The following is a 20382-nucleotide window of genomic DNA, read 5'->3' as shown; positions in this document are numbered from 1 at the left end:
TGATACAGCTAGTAATCAAGTAGAGATGTTTCGCCGTTTTAAGCTGGGAACTAAGAAGAAATGACGGACTTTTGCTAGCGCGCTTCCTTGCACCGATTATCATGAGTTTTCTGAGATTTTGGTTTGGATGGAGGATTCCGACAACCTTCCTAGTAACAGTGAGGATGATGAAGATAAGAATGATAATCAGAAGAAAGATGATAGAGGTAAAGGTATCTCCACTCAGGACCCCGTAAGACACAGAATTTCAAGAAAAGTGGAGCGAGCTCGACTTCTTCCAATGGAGGATTTAGTGTCACAGGCCCGATGAGAGGTGGAAGATTTGCTGGTGGACCCAGGTTTCAGAGACAGAGAGATTTTGGTGGTACTGGTGGTTCTGGTACTCCGTTGTGCCGCCGTTGTAACTTCAGACATCTTGGAGAGTGTAGGAGAAGTGGTGGTGCTTGCGACACTTGTGGACAGATGGGACATAGGGCTGCTCAGTGTTCCCAGAGTCAGCAGAGATCTCAGCAGTCTTCTATGCCACCTCCAGCGCCGATTCAGCAGAATTTTGGATCAGGCAATTATGGTCAGATGGGTCGCGGTGGTGCTTACCATTACCAGGGTGATGCTATTCCCTATGCTTTCGGACAATATCAGTATTCCCAGGATCCTTATTCTCAGACTGGGTATTCTCACGACCTGGAGGTTATACTTCTTATTCTTCCATCCCAGCTAGTGGATCTCAGTGGCATCAGGGAGGTCAGCCTCGACAGGAAGAGGTTGCTGCTAGCAGTGCAGGACCGCCTAAGCAGTTTAGTCAGTCAGGCTAGGGACGTACTTCTTAGGGGCGAGGTAACCAAGGCAACAGAGGTCGTGGTGGACGACAGCAAGCTCAGGGACGTGTTAATCACATCTCACTGCAAGATGCTCAGAATCATCCGGACTTGATTATGGGTACGTTAAATATCCTTGGTCACTTTGCTAGAGTTTTGATTGATTGTGGTGCTACACATTCTGTGATTTCTCATACGTTTGCTCAAATGACTCAACCTCACCCTACACCTCTAGGATTTGATTTAGAGTTTGTTATGCCTAGAGGGGACAAATGTTATGTTGATAGTGTTTACCCTGGTGTCCAGTGATGGTAGATGGTGTGGTTATGCCAGCTAATCTTATCCCGTTAGATATTGTGGACTTTGATGTGATTTTAGGGGCAGATTGGTTGCATTATAATCGTGCCCATATAGATTGTTACAGGAAGTCAGTTACTTTTCATCGTCCTGGATTACCAGAGGTTACTTTTGTGGGTGAAAGCAGTGGGGTGAGACATGGTGTTATTTCTGCCATGAGAGCAAAGAAGTTGTTATCGAAAGGTTGTCAAGGATATTTAGCACATGTGGTGTTAAATGATGTTGCTCCTAGCAGTTGGAGGAAGTTGGAGTAGTCAGGCACTATCCTGATGTATTTCCAGACGATTTGCCTGGATTGCTGCTAGACAGAGATGTGGAGTTTTCTATTGATTTGCTTCCAGGTACGGATCCTATATCTTTGATTCCATATAGAATGGCTCCAGCTGAATTGAGAGAGTTGAAGATTCAGTTACAAGAATTAACTGATAAAGGTTTCATTCAACCTAGTACTTCACCTTGGGGAGCTCCAATGTTGTTTGTGAGAAAAAAATATGGAACTTTGAGATTATGTATTGATTACAGGCAATTAAACCGGGTAACGATTAAGAACCGTTATCCCTTGCCTCGTATCGATGATTTGTTTGATCAGCTTAAAGGTGCGTGTGTGTTCTCTAAGATTGATTTGAGATCTGGTTATTATCAGTTGAAGATTAAAGATGATGATGTACCTAAGATGACTTTCAGGACCCGTTATGGGCATTATGAGTTTTTGGTGATGCCATTTGGATTGACTAACGCACCTGCAGCTTTCATGAGGCTAATGAATGAGGTATTCCAGCAATATCTTGATAGATTTGTCATTGGTATTTTATAGTAATGTACTAATCTTTTTTCATTATTCTCTTATTTTGGAGTATATAATACTTAAAAGACAAATATTTTTTTAATATTTTGGAGTAATATTTATGTGACAATATGATATGCATATACTAATTTAGTATTATGTTTTCTATTTATTTTTTTGTCAAATTATGTTTTTCATTTTCATTATTTGTTGATTTAAAAAATATTTTCTTTAACGGGTAATGTCACATCTTGGGTTCAATTTCACCTTAACACAATATTGTCCACTTTGGGCTTACCATTCCCTCATGGTTTTGTTTTTGGGAACTCACGAGCAACTTCCCAGTGGGTCACCCATCCTAGGAATGCTTTCGCCCGCTCTCGCTTAATTTCGAAGTTCCGATGGAATCCGAAGTCAATGAGTTTCTAAAATGTCTCGTGCTATAGGAGAAAAGTCTGTACATATAAGGCACATCAGCCCCTCTCCGTTGGTCGATGTGGGATCTTACAATCCACCCCACTTAAGGGGAACCAGCGTTCTCGTCGGCACATCCGTACCGAACGACAGAGTGGCTCTGATACCAAATTGTCACATTCAGGGTTTGACTCTGTCGTAACACGATATTATCTGCTTTGGGCTTACCATTCCCTCGTGGTTTTGTTTTTTGGAACTCATGAACAACTTCCTAGTGGGTCACCCATCCTATAAATGCTCTCGCCCGCTCTCGCTTAACTTCGGAGTTCTGATGGAATACGAAGCCAGTGAGTTCCCAAAAGGCCTTGTGCTATAGGGAGGGAAGCATGTACATATAAGACACATCATTCCCCTCTCCATTGGTCGATGTGGGATCTTACAGGTAACGGGTCATATCATATTACCTAATAATATTAACTGGTCGAATTCGAGTTGAGTCATATTATCCAGTTGCTTAAACGGATGTTACATGACACAACCCGTTAAGATATCAGGTATAACACAAAAATAATACTAACATAGAAAAACACGACATAAATGCCAGGTCTACCTAGGCGCTTCTCTCTTTAATGAGTCCTTTTTTTTCATAAAAAAAAAAAGGTAAAAAAATCAACCAATCAAATATCAATCAATTTGGGAGAGGGAGAGTTCAGCGAGAGTCAGTCCACACTAAACTAACCCAACCCCCTCTCTCTCCCTTCTGACCTGCTCTTTGTTTCCTCCGATCCCAAAACCCTCGGACCCACAGAGAGAGAGGAGAGTAGATCCCAATCGGAGAATGGCTACCGCTCAAGCGACGCCCGGAGGCGGCGGGCGCCAAGTGTTGGAGTCTATGTACTCGATGATTGCGCTCGTCTTCATCATCGTCGCCTACGTTGAGCTCTGCGACGCCGCCACCGTCGTCGACGTGTATCGGCTGATCCAGTACGACATCTCTGGTGCTCCTTTTGGATCTCGGCTCGCCAACCTCAACCACCATGCTGGCTCTTTGAACTTCGCTCCTGGCTCTGATCTCTCCCGCACTGTCCTCATCATCCCCTTACACGAACTCAACATCTCCTTCGTCAGTGGTACTACTACTATTACCTCTCCAGATTAAGATTTGAATAAATCTCAGAAATGCTTCTCAGTGCTTCGATAATTTTACTTCTAAAATGCTGATTAGTAACAATTCCGAATAAGTTCTTGACGTATTGAACGCACGTGCGGCTCTAAATTTCCTTTCTCTAACAGCTCGCTAAAGTGAAAAGATTTATGTTTAAGTAACTCAATAACATATTGCGGTTTGAATTTTGAATATATTGAATATATGAATGCTCGAGACCAAATTAAGCAGAATGTTTGATATGATTGTTTCTAAAAATATAACTAATTTAAGTGAGCTTGTTAAGTTGGTTGAGTACCGACCAGCCTTTCCGTTAGTGATTTTGTGATTGCTGATCGAGATTGGTAATCATATTGCAGAATACATTACCCAGAAGCAGCCTCTGGGAGGTTTGCTGTTTTTGCTGCCCCAGATATTTAGCATTGAAAGCAGAGAAAGGGCAACGAGTAATCATCAAACTGATGGAGAGGTGCCAATGAAGAATTATCTGGCCGAACTTGAAAAATTACTTATTCATTCCAAGATACCTGTGAGTCCAACAGCCATAACTTTTTCTTATTCTTTTTACATTCCGGCAATTGTTTTTTGGTTTCTTGCAGCTCCCAAGTTATGGTTTATGATACCCATGTGCCTATGCATATATGCTGTTGTATTTAGCTTTATGATTGCTTGACAGCTAGCTTCTATAGTTTTCCTCAAGCCTTCCTATGTAAATTTATGAAATAGTGATTAAATGATGAATGTTTATTTTCTGATTTGTATGTTGGAACATTAGTTGGTACGTTTCTGAATATTTCAGTGTCCTTCCTTGGTTTAAGATATATGATTAACTTTTTCCCCTAATTTTCTCCACCACTGAACCATACGCTTGAGGTTCTTTATTTGATCAGTATGGCATATATTCTCAACATAACTTTGGTAGAAACAGCTACTAGCTTAATTTGTGAAATCCAATGCAATCTTATTTTTCCCAGTAAACCACCCCACTAATTGTTTTTCATTCCTTTTATTATCTTGCATTTCGAGTTTGAACAAATCAATGAAAGCAGAGTACTTGCACCATAATTGATGTTGTGGTGCATATGTTTTTTTTTATTTTTTTTTTATTTGTGAGCATGTGTTTAAGAATACATTCACCAACAGTACTAAACTTGAAAATGGCAAGTAGATTCTTAAAAAAGGCCTTCTACGTTAACTTTTACATCATTTACACTTCCAATGTATCTTTTTTATCTTAAAAAAAAAGGAAAAAAGAAAATTACACTCTATTGTATATACGTTTGCCTAGAATTCGGGTTTCATGGAAGAACATCTAAACCTATTATATATTTTCCATCCACTGCATGTTATTGACCAAAGAAGGATCAATGAATTATTCTAGGTTTTCTTAGAATATGCATAGTATTTTATACGTATCTATGCTTACCAATAAGGGTGAAATATTGATCCTTGATTGTTGTACCATATGTTGTAAGAACTTTATTAGGAAACTTATTATGTGCTTTTCTAATATAGTCAATGGGAAACTAATGTGAAGGTTCTAGTTTCAGATGCAATGAATTGCATTCAGCATTCATAAATGAAATTGTATTGGTTCATGTTAATTCTTTCCTATCTGTGATTCACTATTTGAATGTTTGAATTTTGTTTGTTTGGAGAATTCATATATTAGGATGGGAGTAATTCTAAGTCCTAGTTACGTTTTGCTTATTTAAGTGTTTATTAAATTATTTTTTCTTAAAGATATTTTTGTGGTGGTGTGTTCTGTTACAGTATCCTGTATATTTTGCTTTTGAAGATGATGATATTGAGGCTGTGTTGGCTGATGTCAAGCGGAATGATGCCACTGGTCAACCTGCTACTGCAACTACTGGCGGGTAAGTAAATGGCTATATGATTAATATTATGAAACTTATTTGACAGATAGCTGCAGAGTATAATGTGCATCTTAAATTAGAATTTTCTGAATTTCAAATCGATGATATGCCAGAAAATATTTGTCTAAGAGAGTGATTTCTAGTGAGAGTGAATTACATTGGGAGGGTGGTCCCTCAAGCAAGTTCGGGCCATTATACATTTTACTTGGAAAGCCATACTAAGGATGCAAAGATTGCACATAGAATCATTGCGTTGCAAGTTCATCAGGATTCTAGTGGGGTGGCCACCAGAATTCCTGAAATAAATAAACTTATAGCTACTTCCAGAAGGTGGATCTTGGTGCAACTTTCTGGTCATAGGAGGGTTAGAGGTTAGAGAAGGGAATCTTAATTCCCGTGGGATGTGAGCTGGTTTTGGGTAGGAGCCAGCTGGAGGTTAGGGTGATGGAGGGGAAAAGAATAAAAGAACATACGTCTGTAGACAAAATATTTGGAGACCGAGTTTGTTAAAGACGGTTGTGCAACCACAAATATTTTTTTTGGGGGACTACAAACTTGAAACTTGTAGTGTGAAAATACATATGTGGCTGCTGATTCAGGAGATCTTTTCGATGACGTCTAGAAAACAACTACAACTTATACAGCAATAAGCTTTTGTTCTTATCCTCGTTTGTTTTCCTTTGTATATCATTATTTTTCTGACCTTGTTTGTTATTTTTCTTCTGCTCATTTCTAAAGATTTCAATTGTGCTTTTTTAAAGTAAAATATTTGAATCTTAATTATGCTTTAAATGCATACATATGGTTCTGTTTGTGGTACTGTTACTTCTGTATGATTTTCATTGTGCGCATCAATCCTTTTAGGTACATCAGTAACAACTCACACTATACTTGTATATCCTTGTTTTGCATGAGCTTGAGGAGGGTTATAATGTTTAGTCATAGAACACCTCTGAATCACTTTCTATTTCTGGTCACATTTCGCAGATACAAGCTTGTTGTTTCAGTCCCAGAACCTAAAAAGCGCGCATCACCCACCATCACAAACATTCAGGTTTAAGCTAAAAAAGTTTCTTGTTTATTTTTTCATTTTTATTTATTTATTTCTTTTGCTGTTGGCGTCCTCTTTCATTGTGTATTGAGATAGATAATAATTATGAGTATGCTTCATGGCGAAATTTTTCCATGTTGAATCATCGTATTTGGGTCCATAAAGTTCTCCAAGGTTCTACACTAACTCTACTGGTCTGACCTTTTCACCAAGTTTTTAACAGAATTCATGCACTGTTTACGTGTGAAACCAAATTGGTGTGTTTGTAACTAATTGTTATTGAAGTTAATAGGCACATATAAGTGTATCAAATTGTTTGGGATATATATTCTAAGCTTTATGGAAGATGAGTGTTTTTTTTTTCCCAAATATAAATAGCACACGTTAAAATGATGGCAACAAAAATGACCCCCAGTTTGTGGTAGCAAGAGAGTTTCTCAGAGTGTTCAAGAACATGACTAGTATTGTTGATGATGATGATGAAGACTATTACGTCAAAAACGATAAAAGAGGCTCCTAAAAATAATCTTCACATCCGTTCCAAAAATGAGTTTTCCATCATTAGGCTTTAAGACATGACTAGTAACTCCAACGCACCCTCGAAGAGTATTAGGTTTTGATTACAATTCCTTAAAAAAATTGCTTTGTTTTTAGAACATGACTTGTTATTCTACTTGACCCTGGACTGCTCTTATAATGTGTTGGGTACATTTCCCTGTACACAACTAAAGCTTTACTGCTTTTATGGATTGCATTTTAGCTGATTGGAACAAAGAGTTAAGTGATGGAGAAATTGTTTATAATTTTGGCTTATCATATTATTTTAAGTAGTCACCCAGGATTTATTTGTTGCCTATGTATTGATTAGTTGTATTCAATAGGATTTGAGTTTTTGCAGTCTTTTCCTGCAATGGTAGAGGTGTTAAAGCTATGCTAAGCTCAAAAAGTGTTCCAAACCCATTAAGTAACAAGTTGACAACTTATGTTGCAATAACAACTTGACAACTTAAGTTGCAACCAGAAATACCTTTAGTATGCATAGGAGCTGGTTGACATTGTAATTCATTGTAATACATTAAAGTGAAGTGAGGTCATTGCACATATATTCCACCACTTTGTAAAACTCAATGGCCGGCCAAGATTATCTAATTTCTCAGTTTTGTATTCATATTAGCACCTTGGAGATACATATTCGTTAACATCATACGTCAACTGTATTAGGGAGAATGACAAGTCATCTAAGTCTGCTACTGTTAATAATTCTGTTACTGTAAATTAACTGATTGTATTAGTTGTGATTAGTTAAGATAGTTATAAAGTAGTTAGGGGTATCTATGTAAATAGCCAAAGGCTATATATATTCCTACACAATGTGTAAAGTTCTCAGTCAAGTAAATACAATCAAGAAAACTTACTGTTGAAGTTTTCTGTTTCTATATGGTATCACGCCATTCCGCTTCACAGCTTCGATCTTTCTCTTCGCTTGCTGCATCGATCGACTCTTGATCGATTTTTCTTCTCTGATCTTCTCTTCGCTTGCTGCATCGATCGACTCTTGATCGATTTTTCTTCTCTGATCGTCACTTCTTCCCTTCCGATCTTGTAGTATTTCTTGATTTCTGTCAGTAATGGCGGCTCAATCGACTGGTTCATCTTCTCCGGTCATCTCCCCCTCGAGCCCAAACCCTAATTTCTCTGGAAACCCTAATTCCTCTGGAAATCCGAGTCCTCTGACTTCCTACACTTCTCTCACAATTCATAACATCGGCAGCATGGTGCCGATCAAGCTCAAAAGATCCAATTACCTACCATGGCGCGCCCTGTTTGGCCCGATTTTCCGGCGATACAAGCTTCTTGGAGTAATCGATGGTACTGACGTCTGTCCATCGCCATTTCTGCCTGATCGTAGCATCAATCCTGCTTTTGAGGACTGGTATGAGAAAGATCAAAATCTTTTGATCTGGTTGAATTCCACACTTTCTGAGGAAATCATCCCGTTCACGGTTGGGGTTTCATCCTCTCGCGAACTTTGGGTAAAGCTTGAACAGCGCTTTGGTGGAATTTCAGAGGCTCATATCCATCAGCTGCGATCGCGCCTTCAATCTGTTCAGAAAGGATCGCGTTCTATCTCTGACTATAAGAACTCAAGGAAATTTCAGATTCTCTGCAAGCTGCTGGTGCTTCTGTCTCTGATCGAGATCTTATCGCCGCCACACTACATGGCTTGCCTGATGAATTTGAGTCTTTCATCGACTGTATCATGCTCCGATTGTCCTCTACCTCTCTTGATGAACTTCATGGCCTCCTTCTCACAAAGGAATTGTCTATGGCCAGACGCAAAACTGTCAGTTCATCTCCTGTCCCTGAATCTTTTCAGGCTTTCTCGGTGCAGTCTCAGCCTCCTCTCCTTCCTACTCCATCTGCTTTTGCTGCTCAGAATCACCCTCTTCACTCTGCATCTCGGTTCAACTCTAATCGTGGCAGGAACACTAAGGGACAGTTCTTTTCCAATCGAGGTCATCGAGGTAATCGTGGTAATTTTCCTAATAACCGTGGCAATCAAGGTTATCAAGGCTTTCGCAGCAATCAAGGCTCTTCTCACGTCAAAGTGCTTTGTCAAATCTGTGGTTCTACCAGTCATGAGGCTATTGACTGCTTTGATCGTATGAATCCTGACATCTGTGGTCGTATTCCTCCAGCTAAGCTTGCTGCCATGTGTGCACAGCATTCTGCTAAACCATCTCAGCCTTGGTTAATTGATTCAGGGGCAACCTCTCATATCACTAATGATGTTGCTAACCTCACCTCTCCTACTCCCTACACTGGCGAGGATAAAGTGTATATTGGAGATGGTAAAGGTTTATCCATCCTCAATGTTGGTTCATCTACTCTGCACACCTCTCATAACTCTTTTCAATTGCGAAATGTTTTACATGTTCCCCACATAACCCATAATCTCTTATCTGCTTATCAGTTTGTTAATGATAATAATTGTTCATTGACACTTGACCCTTATGGATCCTATGTCAAGGATCGTATTTCGGGGAAGATGCTTTTACGGGGACCGGTTAGAGATGGCTTCTATCCTCTTCAAAGTTCCAGCAATCTTCATCCTCTTTCACCTACAGCTTTACTTAGTATTAAAGCTCCAGTTACAATTTGGCACAAGCGTTTGGGTCACCCTTCCTCCTCCATTTTCAGAAGGCTCCTTTCATCCAATAATCTTGCTTTACAAGGCAAGTCTACTGTGGACTTTTTCTGTTCGGATTGTGCTCTTGCCAAGAATCATAAGCTTCCATTTAAAGCTGCTACTTCATCAACAACTCACAGCCTTCAACTACTGCACTGTGATCTGTGGGGACCTGCCTCAATCACATCAAGTAGTGGTTTTCAATATTATTTGCTCATTGTTGATGACTATAGCAAATATAGTTGGTTCTTTCCTTTGAAATCTAAGTCAGATGTATTTTCTACATTTGTTGTCTTCAAATCATATGTAGAAAATTCACTTGGAAATAAAATAAAGGTTCTGCGTTCAGATTCAGGGGGTGAATTTACTAGTCACTCTTTTGCATCATATCTCAGCAAACATGGCATTCTTCATCAGTTCAGTTGTCCCCACACCCCTGAGCAAAACGGTTGTGCAGAAAGAAAGCACAGGCACCTTGTTGAAACAGCTCGCACTTTGCTTCTTGCATCTCATGTCCCTCATATTTTCTGGGTAGAAGCATTCTCCACTGCTATCTATCTTATTAATCGCCTTCCTATTTCTGGCATTTCCCAATCCCCTTGGCAGTTGCTATTTCACAACCATCCAGACTACTCTAAGCTCAAAGTATTTGGTTGCCAATGCTTTCCTTGGCTCAAACCTTACTTTCATAGCAAATTGGATCCCAAGAGCAAAAAGTGTGTTTTCTTGGGGTATAGTCTTCAACACAAAGGCTATCGGTGCCTTGATCCTATCACCAATCGCATCTACATCTCTCGTCATGTTGTATTCGATGAAAGTACTTATCCATTTCAGTTGTCCCACAATCAACACTCTTTTCCTGTTCCAAGTCCTCCATCTTCCTCACCAACAATTTCATCCTCTCTGGATCTTCATTTTAGCAAACACATTCCTCCTGTTTTCAGTCAGCCATCTACATCACCATTATGTGCTTCTGTGCCTGTTCCTATTTCTTCATCTTCATCCTCCCCTGCACCTGTCTCAGTTGGCTCTTCTTCCAGTTTTGTTCCTCCTTCAGCACATTCATCTTTCTCCCACAATCAACAGAGTCATCCTCCTGCCCCTGTTAATTCTCATCCAATGATTACTAGATCCAAGGCTGGTATACTCACGTTGAGAGCCTGTGCAGCAACTAAGCACCCACTTCCAGTTGATATGGATTATGTTCCTACAACATACTTGCAAGCTTCTAAGCATGCTCATTGGAGGCAAGCTATGCAAGATGAATTTAATGCCTTGCTAACCACTGGTACTTGGTCTCTTGTTCCTTCTCACCATTCTCAAAACTTAGTGGGCTGCAAGTGGGTTTTCCGGATTAAGAAGAAGCCCGATGGCACTGTTGACAGATATAAAGCCCGGCTTGTGGCCAAGGGTTTTCATCAACAAGAAGGTATTGACTTTCAAGAAACCTTCAGTCCAGTTGCCAAACCGGTTACAATTCGGATCCTTCTTACCCTTGCTGTGCAATATAATTGGTTTCTCAATCAATTGGACATTAGTAATGCCTTTCTTCATGGAGACTTAAAGGAGGATGTCTACATGCAACAACCCCCTGGTTTTGTTGATCCCTTACACCCTACATCTGTGTGTAAGTTGAGGAAATCGTTGTATGGTCTCAAACAAGCTCCTCGAGCTTGGTTTGATAAACTGTTCCAAGCTCTTCACTCTCTTGGATTCACCCAATCATCCTCAGATGCTTCTTTATTTGTTCTCAATGGTCCTCAGTTAGTCATTGTCCTTGTCTATGTTGATGACATTCTTGTCACCGGACCCTATCCTCACCTCTGTCAACACTTCATTCAGCAACTTGGGGCTCAATTTCCAGTAAAAGACCTTGGTCCTCTTCATTATTTCTTGGGATTAGAAGTCCATCGATCTTCACAGGGTATATTTCTCCATCAAACAAAGTACTTATTGGATCTTCTCAAGAAAACAAATATGGAGGGTGCAAAACCTTGTTGCACTCCCCTTGGCTCTAAGAAATTAGATCACAGTGGCCCTCTTCTGTCCAATCCTACTGAATATCGCTCCATTGTTGGTGGTTTACAATATCTTACTTGGACTAGACCCGACCTTGCTTTTGCTGTGAACCAAATCTGCCAATTCATGCATGCTCCCAGGGAACAACATCTCCAGGCAGCAAAAAGGGTTCTCAGATTTCTCAAAGGCTCTATCTCACATGGTGTGTGGTTCACTAAAGGTCCTGTCCATCTTTCTGCCTACTCGGATGCTGACTGGGCTGGTTGCACAATTGACAGGAGATCAACCACTGGTTATTGTGTATTTTTGGGTTCCAATCTTATCAGCTGGAGTGCCAAGAAACAAAGTACTGTTGCAAGGTCCTCTACAGAGGCTGAATATCGCTCCTTAGCTCACACAGCTGCTGAGATAACTTGGGTTTGCAAGATTCTCAAAGATCTGCACTATCCTCTCTCTACATTCCCTACTCTTTGGTGTGACAACATATCAGCAATATCTTTAGCATCTAATCCTGTCTTTCATGCTCGAACAAAGCATGTTGAGATCGATTATCACTATATAAGGGAATTGGTTTTGGCTCAACTTCTCAAAGTCAAGTTCATCTGCAGTGAAGACCAATTAGCTGATCTTCACACCAAGTCTCTGTCTAAAACCAGATTTAATTATCTGTGTTCCAAGCTTCCCATTGGCCTCATTTCTGATCCCCCTTCTCGCTTGAGGGGGTGTATTAGGGAGAATGACAAGTCATCTAAGTCTGCTACTGTTAATAATTCTGTTACTGTAAATTAACTGATTGTATTAGTTGTGATTAGTTAAGATAGTTATAAAGTAGTTAGGGGTATCTATGTAAATAGCCAAAGGCTATATATATTCCTACACAATGTGTAAAGTTCTCAGTCAAGTAAATACAATCAAGAAAACTTACTGTTGAAGTTTTCTGTTTCTATAAACTGTACTAAATATTTTCACACTTCTGAGCGTCAGTCCGGTTTTAGTTGTAGTCTTGTAACCTTATTCTGCAATTAGCATCAGCAAATGTTTTCATAGGGCGTCATTGTAATTGGAAACCCTTTATTGGAAGATTGAACTTGCAGTTGATTGTGTTTAGTTTGCTTCACTTTGTTTGGAAATTGAATATTTCTTTTCGATGAATATAGGGATGGTTGTCAGGACTGAAAACAGAGGGAGAAGCAAATCAGCTTCCAACTATTGCTGTAGTAGCATCATATGACACTTTCGGTGCAGCTCCTGTATGTAACTTTACTGCATATTGTCAATAACTTCAGCTACTTTAATCTTCATAAAGGTCTAAATTTTCTTATGTTTATAGGCTTTATCAGTGGGAAGTGATAGCAATGGAAGCGGTGTTGTGGCACTTCTTGAGATTGCTAGGTTGTTTTCTGCTCTTTACTCCAATCCTAAGACAAGAGGAAGGTATAATTTACTTTTTGGGTTAACATCAGGAGGACCTTATAACTACAATGGAACTCATAAGGTGCTCATCTCTTCCTGGTTTATTACAGCTAGCATCTTGTCTCCGAGTCACTTAAATATTTTTCCACTGCTTATCTTGTGTATATCTTATTTATTTTCATTTACAGTGGCTTCGGAGCTTTGATCAACGCCAGCGTGAGAGTATTGACTATGCTATATGCTTGAATAGTATTGGCTCATGGGACAAGGACTTGTGGATTCATGTGTCTAAACCACCAGAAAATGCCTACATAAAGCAAATTTATGAAGTAAGCTAATAAAGTTTTACAGAATATACTACAAGTTGTGTGTTGAATTACATTGAGTTCTGCTGCTTTACTGTATGGTTTAAATGTGGGATTTGCTGTAGGGTTTCTCTAATGTAGCAGAAGAACTGGGCCTTAAAGTTGGTCTGAAGCACAAGAAGATTAATATCTCAAATCCTCGAGTAAGTACCCCTTTTTTGGTGAACTAAGAATATTTGGTTATGTTGTGGCTGAACAATTTAATGATAATATTTTCAAATCCCCGAGTAAGTATATTGCTAAATGCCTCAAACTAGGAAAGATGTTTGGTTATCTTGCACTTTATTCTTGGAAGCAATATAACTATTATTTATTATGGCTCAGGAAGTAGATTGCATCGGTTTTCCTTGGTTAGTAAACTGGTATCTGGGTTGGTTGAAAATCTTGTATTTGGGGAATTTTATGATGCCCGCAATCATTTTCATTACTGGCTTTGATATGGAAATCCTCAGGGCCCAATATCTTGTTATACTGAAATTTCATGGAAAATGTTTACGACTTGAGAAAATAACTAGAATCCCCTTAATCTAATATCTGGCTCTAGGATAATCAAACTAATCATTGTTATGCATGAGGTTCATTGCAAACTTTTAATCTATTGGCATCTTTACTGATCATCGACATGAATATTTTGCTTGTGTAGTATATTTTGAGGTCATACCTTACACAGACAATTTGTTGGTTTGTTTTTAAAATTATATGTTCTGCTGCTGCAACCAAACAGGACACTACTGATTTGGTGTTTTTGTGGGACTGTAAATCAGTCAGGGTGCATCTTCTTCAAAGTACTAGTCCATTGCTAGAAACATGCTTTATTTTCATTGCACTCCTGTACCTTACTGTTTATATCAGGTGATAAACCGTTTAATTGCTGTAGGTAGCTTGGGAGCATGAACAATTTTCACGGCTGAGAGTTACTGCTGCCACTCTTTCTGGACTCCCTGTTGCTCCTGAACTGTTAGAAAGCACTGGCAGTCTTGTTGATGGCAGGTTAGTATCTATACCCACGTCTTCTTACTTCTGAAACTTATAAATAAAGGGTAAGCTGCCAATTTGCCCACTGAACTATCACCCAACTTTCGATTTCCCCCTTGAACTTTTTAATTGGAAAATTAAGGACTTAAACTAATTTTTTGGCCGATTTGCCCCCCACTGTTAATTTTTCATTCATTCCATCCAAATTTCTGTTAAATGGAAGCATGTGCACAACATGTGTGGGTAGTTCGGTCGCTTCATTTTTTTAAAATAATTGAAAACCTTAGATTTCTATAATATAAACCTATGCAAATATGTGTGATTCTATAGCTTTTGTGTCTGAATGTCTAGTGAAGTAATGCTTTTGTTCACAAATGAGAGTTACGTGGTTTGCACATGATAAGAGTTAACGTTAATTTGGATGAAATCTATTAAAAACTAACAGTAGGGGGGAAATTGGCCAAAAAAAATTAGTTTAAGTCCTTAATTTTCCAATTAAAAGTTTAGGGGGGAAATCGAAAGTTGGGTGATAGTTCAGGGGGCAAATCGGCAGTTTACTCATAAATAAATGGTCTTTTGCTGAGATCTTGGTTTGTGCAGACCTTTTGTGAATGAAACTGCAATCATCAGAAGTGTCAAGCTAGTTGCTGAGAGCCTTGCGGTAGGGTTAATCTATCTGGAAATTACTCTTTATTCATTCCTTTTTTCACATATTTCTCTCTTGGTTCTAGTACTATCTTAATAAGAATGCAATCATGGTTTTAGTACTTATACTATAGATTGTAAGTTTTCTACTTTCTCTATTTTTTGTCATGCTTAAGGTGAAAGTGTTGGGTTTTTTCCAACCCATGATAAGTTTTCCTACGTCTATAAGGAATTATAGTCTTAAGAGGATTAAATTGTTTTCCCAATTGGAGTTGTTTTCCCAATTGGAGTTAGTTTCTCAATTGGAAAAGGATTCATAACTAGATTCCAATTAGGATTAGTAATCCTTATTGAAGAGACCTTTATTATGTCTATATAAAGGGGCTATTGTACTAGTTTTGAATTGGAGGGAGCAAAACAATAAATTGTATACCACTCAAGGGATTAGAGTGAGACAATATTGTAAAGTGTGTGCGAGAGAAAAGAAGGAGATAGTGTATTTCTTGTTCTTGTTCTTTCAGGTTTTTCGTCAAGTTCTAGTTCTAGAGATTTGGCAAGATTATTGGTTGTACTCATTATTGATATAGTGAAGGATTGTTGTTGCTGTCCTGTGGACGTAGGCACATATTGCCGAACCACGTAAATTCTTGGTGTTATTTATCTTGGTTATTTGTTTTTCGATTTCCGGAGTTTGTTCTTGTTTTTCCCATTCTTAAACACGATATTCTCAACAGATAGAACGTTTAGCCATGCTTCGTAGATACCTAAAGCTTCGAAGAATGAGAAGTTTTTGTGTGGAATTTTCTGTCTGTTATGTTGTTAACATTCAATACATTTGCTAACTAGATGTGTAGGTCTGAGAGGAATGGTAGAGTCCATCTAGATAAGCAGCATGTTTGGGTGACTTGAGTTATCGAAGTTGAAACTTCAGGATAATGGTACTTAGAAACTTTGACATTATGCTGTATAGAAACTTGTGACTTAATACTGTAAAAGCAGTTGCACCTGGTGATTGTCGTGTCCTTAGATATAGGAGTTAGAAGGATCTATACCATAATGGTGTCTGCATCGTCTATATTATGGATGCAGTTGATTCAGGTCATCATCAACCAGCATTGATGTGGAAATAGTTGCTTGAACACGAAGTGTGTAACATTGCGAATTCTGGAATATGAATTGTTATAAATTTGTCCAATAGAATTTAAAATGGTAGCCAGAAAAATTACTTAAGTAATTGGTTCCTGACCATAATTATTTATAATCTCTAATGTTTTATTTCCCTTTATTGTATTCAGAGGCATATCTATGGTCATGAAGGAAAGAACATTCAAATCTTTGCAGACAACAGTAGTTTAGCAGTTAATCCTTCTTACATAAAATCGTGGTTGGATCTACTGTCACAAACACCTCGAGTGGCGCCATTTTTATCAAAGAATGACCCGTTTATCTTGGCGTTGAAGAAGGTTGTACTATCTTCATATTTTACGTACATTTCATGGTTTATATCTTCATATTCACAATTGGCTTGATATTATGATAAAATTTGCTCACTATTTAGTAAATATTTATTTACAGATTCTCTAATTTTTCTTACTGTATGAAAAAGAACAAAGTTATAAAGTTAAAGATATGTTGGAAGCATCTAAGGTTTCTCTGTTGTTGACAGTCTTTCGAGCTCAACCTTCAGAAGTTTGGCAATGATACTTTGCTGGGTTAATAAGTTTCATTTATGGGCTCAACATGTAATTGTCAGATTATGCAATATATGTAATAAAAATTTTGAGTTTCTTAAAATAACTGTTTCTGAATTCAAGTTTCCTATACTTAGAGATCATTCGTGGCATATGATCAAACTGCGAGCATGCAAAACTTCTCACAGACATCGTAGTAAAGAAACTGGGAACAGCACCTGGTGTGCTCCAGGCTGCCATTGTAGGTGGGGTTGGGTATATATTGTGGTAGACTATGGGATAATCAAGTACATAGAAACCATTAAAAAATAGGGGGAAGGTAGGAACCTTAGATCAAAGAGGAAAGTTTAAACCAACTTGTCTTGTATAAAATTGATTTCCTTTTCATGCCCTTGGTATTTGTTTCTAACTTATCAGAATTGATATTGTCGACAGGAATTGGAAGACAACACAGATGAGGTGAATGTGCAGCATGAGGTGCTTGATGGGATGTTTACTTTCTACGATTCAACTAGGGCTAGCCTTAACGTATATCAGGTACTAATTGTGTATATGAAAAAAACAAAGTTGTTTGATTGTGTTATTTTATGTTGATTTTTGAACCCCATACAAGGGGCATTACATTGAATGACAACTGCCTCTTCGGCTCTTCCTACTGCAAGAGCTTATACTTGCTAGTTTTTTAGTCTAACACTCGGCTCCTATACCAATCTTCTTTAGCAATACAATCTCCTTTATAGTGCTCGAGCTTAAATAAGTTTCGCATGACACTTGTTATATTTAAACTGCCATAGAAACATGCTGGTAGGAGTGTTTGAGAATTGTCCGTCATAAAATATGTTGCATTATCTTTTTAATTACCTATCAGTTAATTTCTTGGCGTAAAGACTGATCAGCCTAACCATGTTATTTCAGGTGGCTAGTGTGACATTCGACTTGCTGTTGCTTCTGGTCTTGGGATCATATTTGATCGTACTTTTCAGTTTCCTTGTCATCACAACTAGGGTATTGTTCCTAATCCTTACAATACCAAAGCATCGTATATTTGTCCTGCCATTCTCACTTTTTACTTGTAGATTGAATGGAATCAAGCCAGATATCTGAATTTTTTGAATTGCTTGTGCTGCTCTTTGACAGGGTCTTGATGATCTAATCAGTTTATTTCGACGACCTCCCTCACGTAAAGTGAAAACAGCTTGATTACCGAAGGTAGGATTGCGCCAGAAAATTGCTTTTTGGTACTGAAGATTCTCTGGCTTAGATTAAAATGACAATTGACTAGTTTGTTGTTAGTGGTTCCATCCATGTCTTGGCCTAGTTCATGTCACGAGGATCATTCAGATGTTCGTTGTAGGAAAATCGTATAGTTTATTGCGCCAGAAAAGCATCAAGGTGCTGAGAATTTCTTCTTTGTCGACGTTTCATATTTTATCCGAGTAATATTTCTGGCAACTTGTATGAATTCGATCGAGTGGGTCGAATAAACAAGGCAAAGGTGGAGATAGAGATCTTCGTATGGTTTTGCTAGAAAGCAACACGGTCTTAGATGTTTTCTTTTCCACTCGCTTGTTACCTAGTGGTAGCAAAAATTTCGGAGTCATCAATTTTATCACGCGATTTGATTGCTTCTTGTTTCAACTCCTATAGAATGTGCAAGTGCGATGTGTTTTTGAGTTAAATTCCAATTGGTCCATTTTTATTCTGCATTTGCTTGTGTTTTGTTCTGATTAATATAACATTCCCATCGTCTCTGGTAAAAGCAAGTCCACAGCGTAGGCATTCATAAACTGCTCTACTGTAATTCTAGCGGATAACTCCAATTTTGGTTGCAAAAAGATCTTAGGCAAATCCAAATAGGGTTTTCGTGTACGTTCATCGGTAAATATTTCTGGATTTCAATACTCCCAATGCCAGATGGCTGCCAAAAAGCAGAAGCCTGAAAACACAATATGTGCCCCATCCACACCTTAGTAACTCCAAATACCCGGATTCGTTACAGTACCCCCTGTGATACTTCAACCGCCCCATGAATTGGTTATTCCTAAACGAGTCTATTTGGAATATATAGATTGTGCTAAAGATTCAAGATTCAAAACGAATTTTTATCTGTTTAGACAAAACTTAAAAAATAAAAAATTGCATGCTTAACCTTGGTGGTATTCGGTGAAAGAGAAACTCAAAGCCTGAGATTTTGAAGTTGGGTTATTTTTTGTCTAAAGAGCATTTCCGATGTTAGATGAGCCAATACCTTCTTTAGCACACCTAAATGCTAACAATGTCAAAATATAAGTACGATACTCTACTGACGTGTCTTTTGCAATTCAAGTACTATTTATTTTGAAAAGCACGGCTTCAAAAAGTTTGATGGGACTGTGAATTGAATACGAGATGTCCAACCAAGTAGTGCAAGTCTCATATTTTTTCCTCCTACAACCTCTCTCTTTTGTCGTACATGGAAATAACGAGCAGAATTAAACAGGAATGTGTAGGGGAAGATAAAGGGGTGGGTTATCATTTTTCGTGTGAATATAGTGAATTTAGTGATGCAGTACTTTTGTAGTGCATTTTCACCATGTCAATCCACTATGTGTAGTACTCTCTATCTATTTGAAATTTGAAATTGAAAATGCACTACTTTCATAAATACTAAAATGGAAAATATTAGGGAAATACCCTAAAATGGAACAATTTCTTAATCATGGGATAGAAATAGGACATTTCAAATATGCACACAACATGCACACGCCTGCACAAATAGAGAAATAGAGAAATCAGAGTGGTAAGAAGGAAGAGAGAATGATATGGACGAAATTGTTTCACATATTCATTCACTTTCTTCGTATTAAGCTCACTCATACACTGTATGCACACAACATGCACATGACATGCTCATGTTATGCTCACAGATCTGGGCTTAACCCAAAAACCCATATGTCACAGCTCTCTCTTCAAAATCAGAAAAATGACCCTAAACTTTATATGAAGAATCGAAGATTCATTAATTTGAATTTGGTATCAAATTTGATTGGGTTCAAATATTTCAAGGATTTGAAAAAATTGCAGTTTGAATAGGCACGAAAGAACCCAACTGAATCAAAGAAAATTGTTTCACGAATTCGTTTGTTTTTTTTATCGTATTTCCAGGGCTTGCCTCTAAATCAAAGGAAAAAGTAGTAAACTACGTTAATGCAAAGATTATCAAAGATGTAAATACGCATCATCTACACATAATACACTATATGCACAGCACATGCACATAATATGTATAGTACATACGCATGATATGCACAGAACGAGAGAAACTTTAACAGCAACATAATGGTATAGTGGACGCCCCAACATGAAATACAAACCCTAATTTAAATTCTAAGTATTAATTCATCTTGCAAACAATCCATTTATTCCATAAATCATTGATGAAGGAACTTGGAACTAAATACCCTACCTTCCAATCCCTGCCAAAGCTTTAGTCACCAGAAAAAATGGAACTTGCTGGCCAAAACAGAAAATATGGTACAAAATCTAGCTCACTCTTCTCACCTCTCTCTCGCATCCCTTTGTTCAAAATCAGAGGTATGAGGTGAACCCAAAACCCATATCACTTTTCTCGCCTCTCTTTGG

General features: G+C 38.3%; 1 protein-coding gene across 1 annotated transcript; it reads left to right on the top strand.

The window, feature by feature from the left end:
- Window positions 1–3069: 3069 nt before the first annotated feature.
- Window positions 3070–18440, top strand: LOC103436172 (uncharacterized). The gene is made up of 14 exons (XM_008374595.4): window positions 3070–3500; window positions 3895–4064; window positions 5309–5412; window positions 6400–6466; window positions 12830–12922; window positions 13003–13167; window positions 13274–13414; window positions 13516–13593; window positions 14328–14440; window positions 15026–15086; window positions 16366–16533; window positions 17197–17298; window positions 17677–17766; window positions 17899–18440. Exons 1-14 carry the CDS (start codon window positions 3209–3211, stop codon window positions 17959–17961), a joined length of 1707 nt encoding a protein of 568 aa, XP_008372817.2. The 5' UTR covers window positions 3070–3208; the 3' UTR covers window positions 17962–18440.
- Window positions 18441–20382: the final 1942 nt, after the last annotated feature.

The sequence above is a fragment of the Malus domestica genome, chromosome 11, assembly GCF_042453785.1.
Source record: "Malus domestica chromosome 11, GDT2T_hap1".
Taxonomy (NCBI): domain Eukaryota; kingdom Viridiplantae; phylum Streptophyta; class Magnoliopsida; order Rosales; family Rosaceae; genus Malus; species Malus domestica.
The sequence above is the reverse complement of the archived record's forward strand: the minus strand, read 5'-3'. Positions and strand labels throughout refer to the sequence as shown.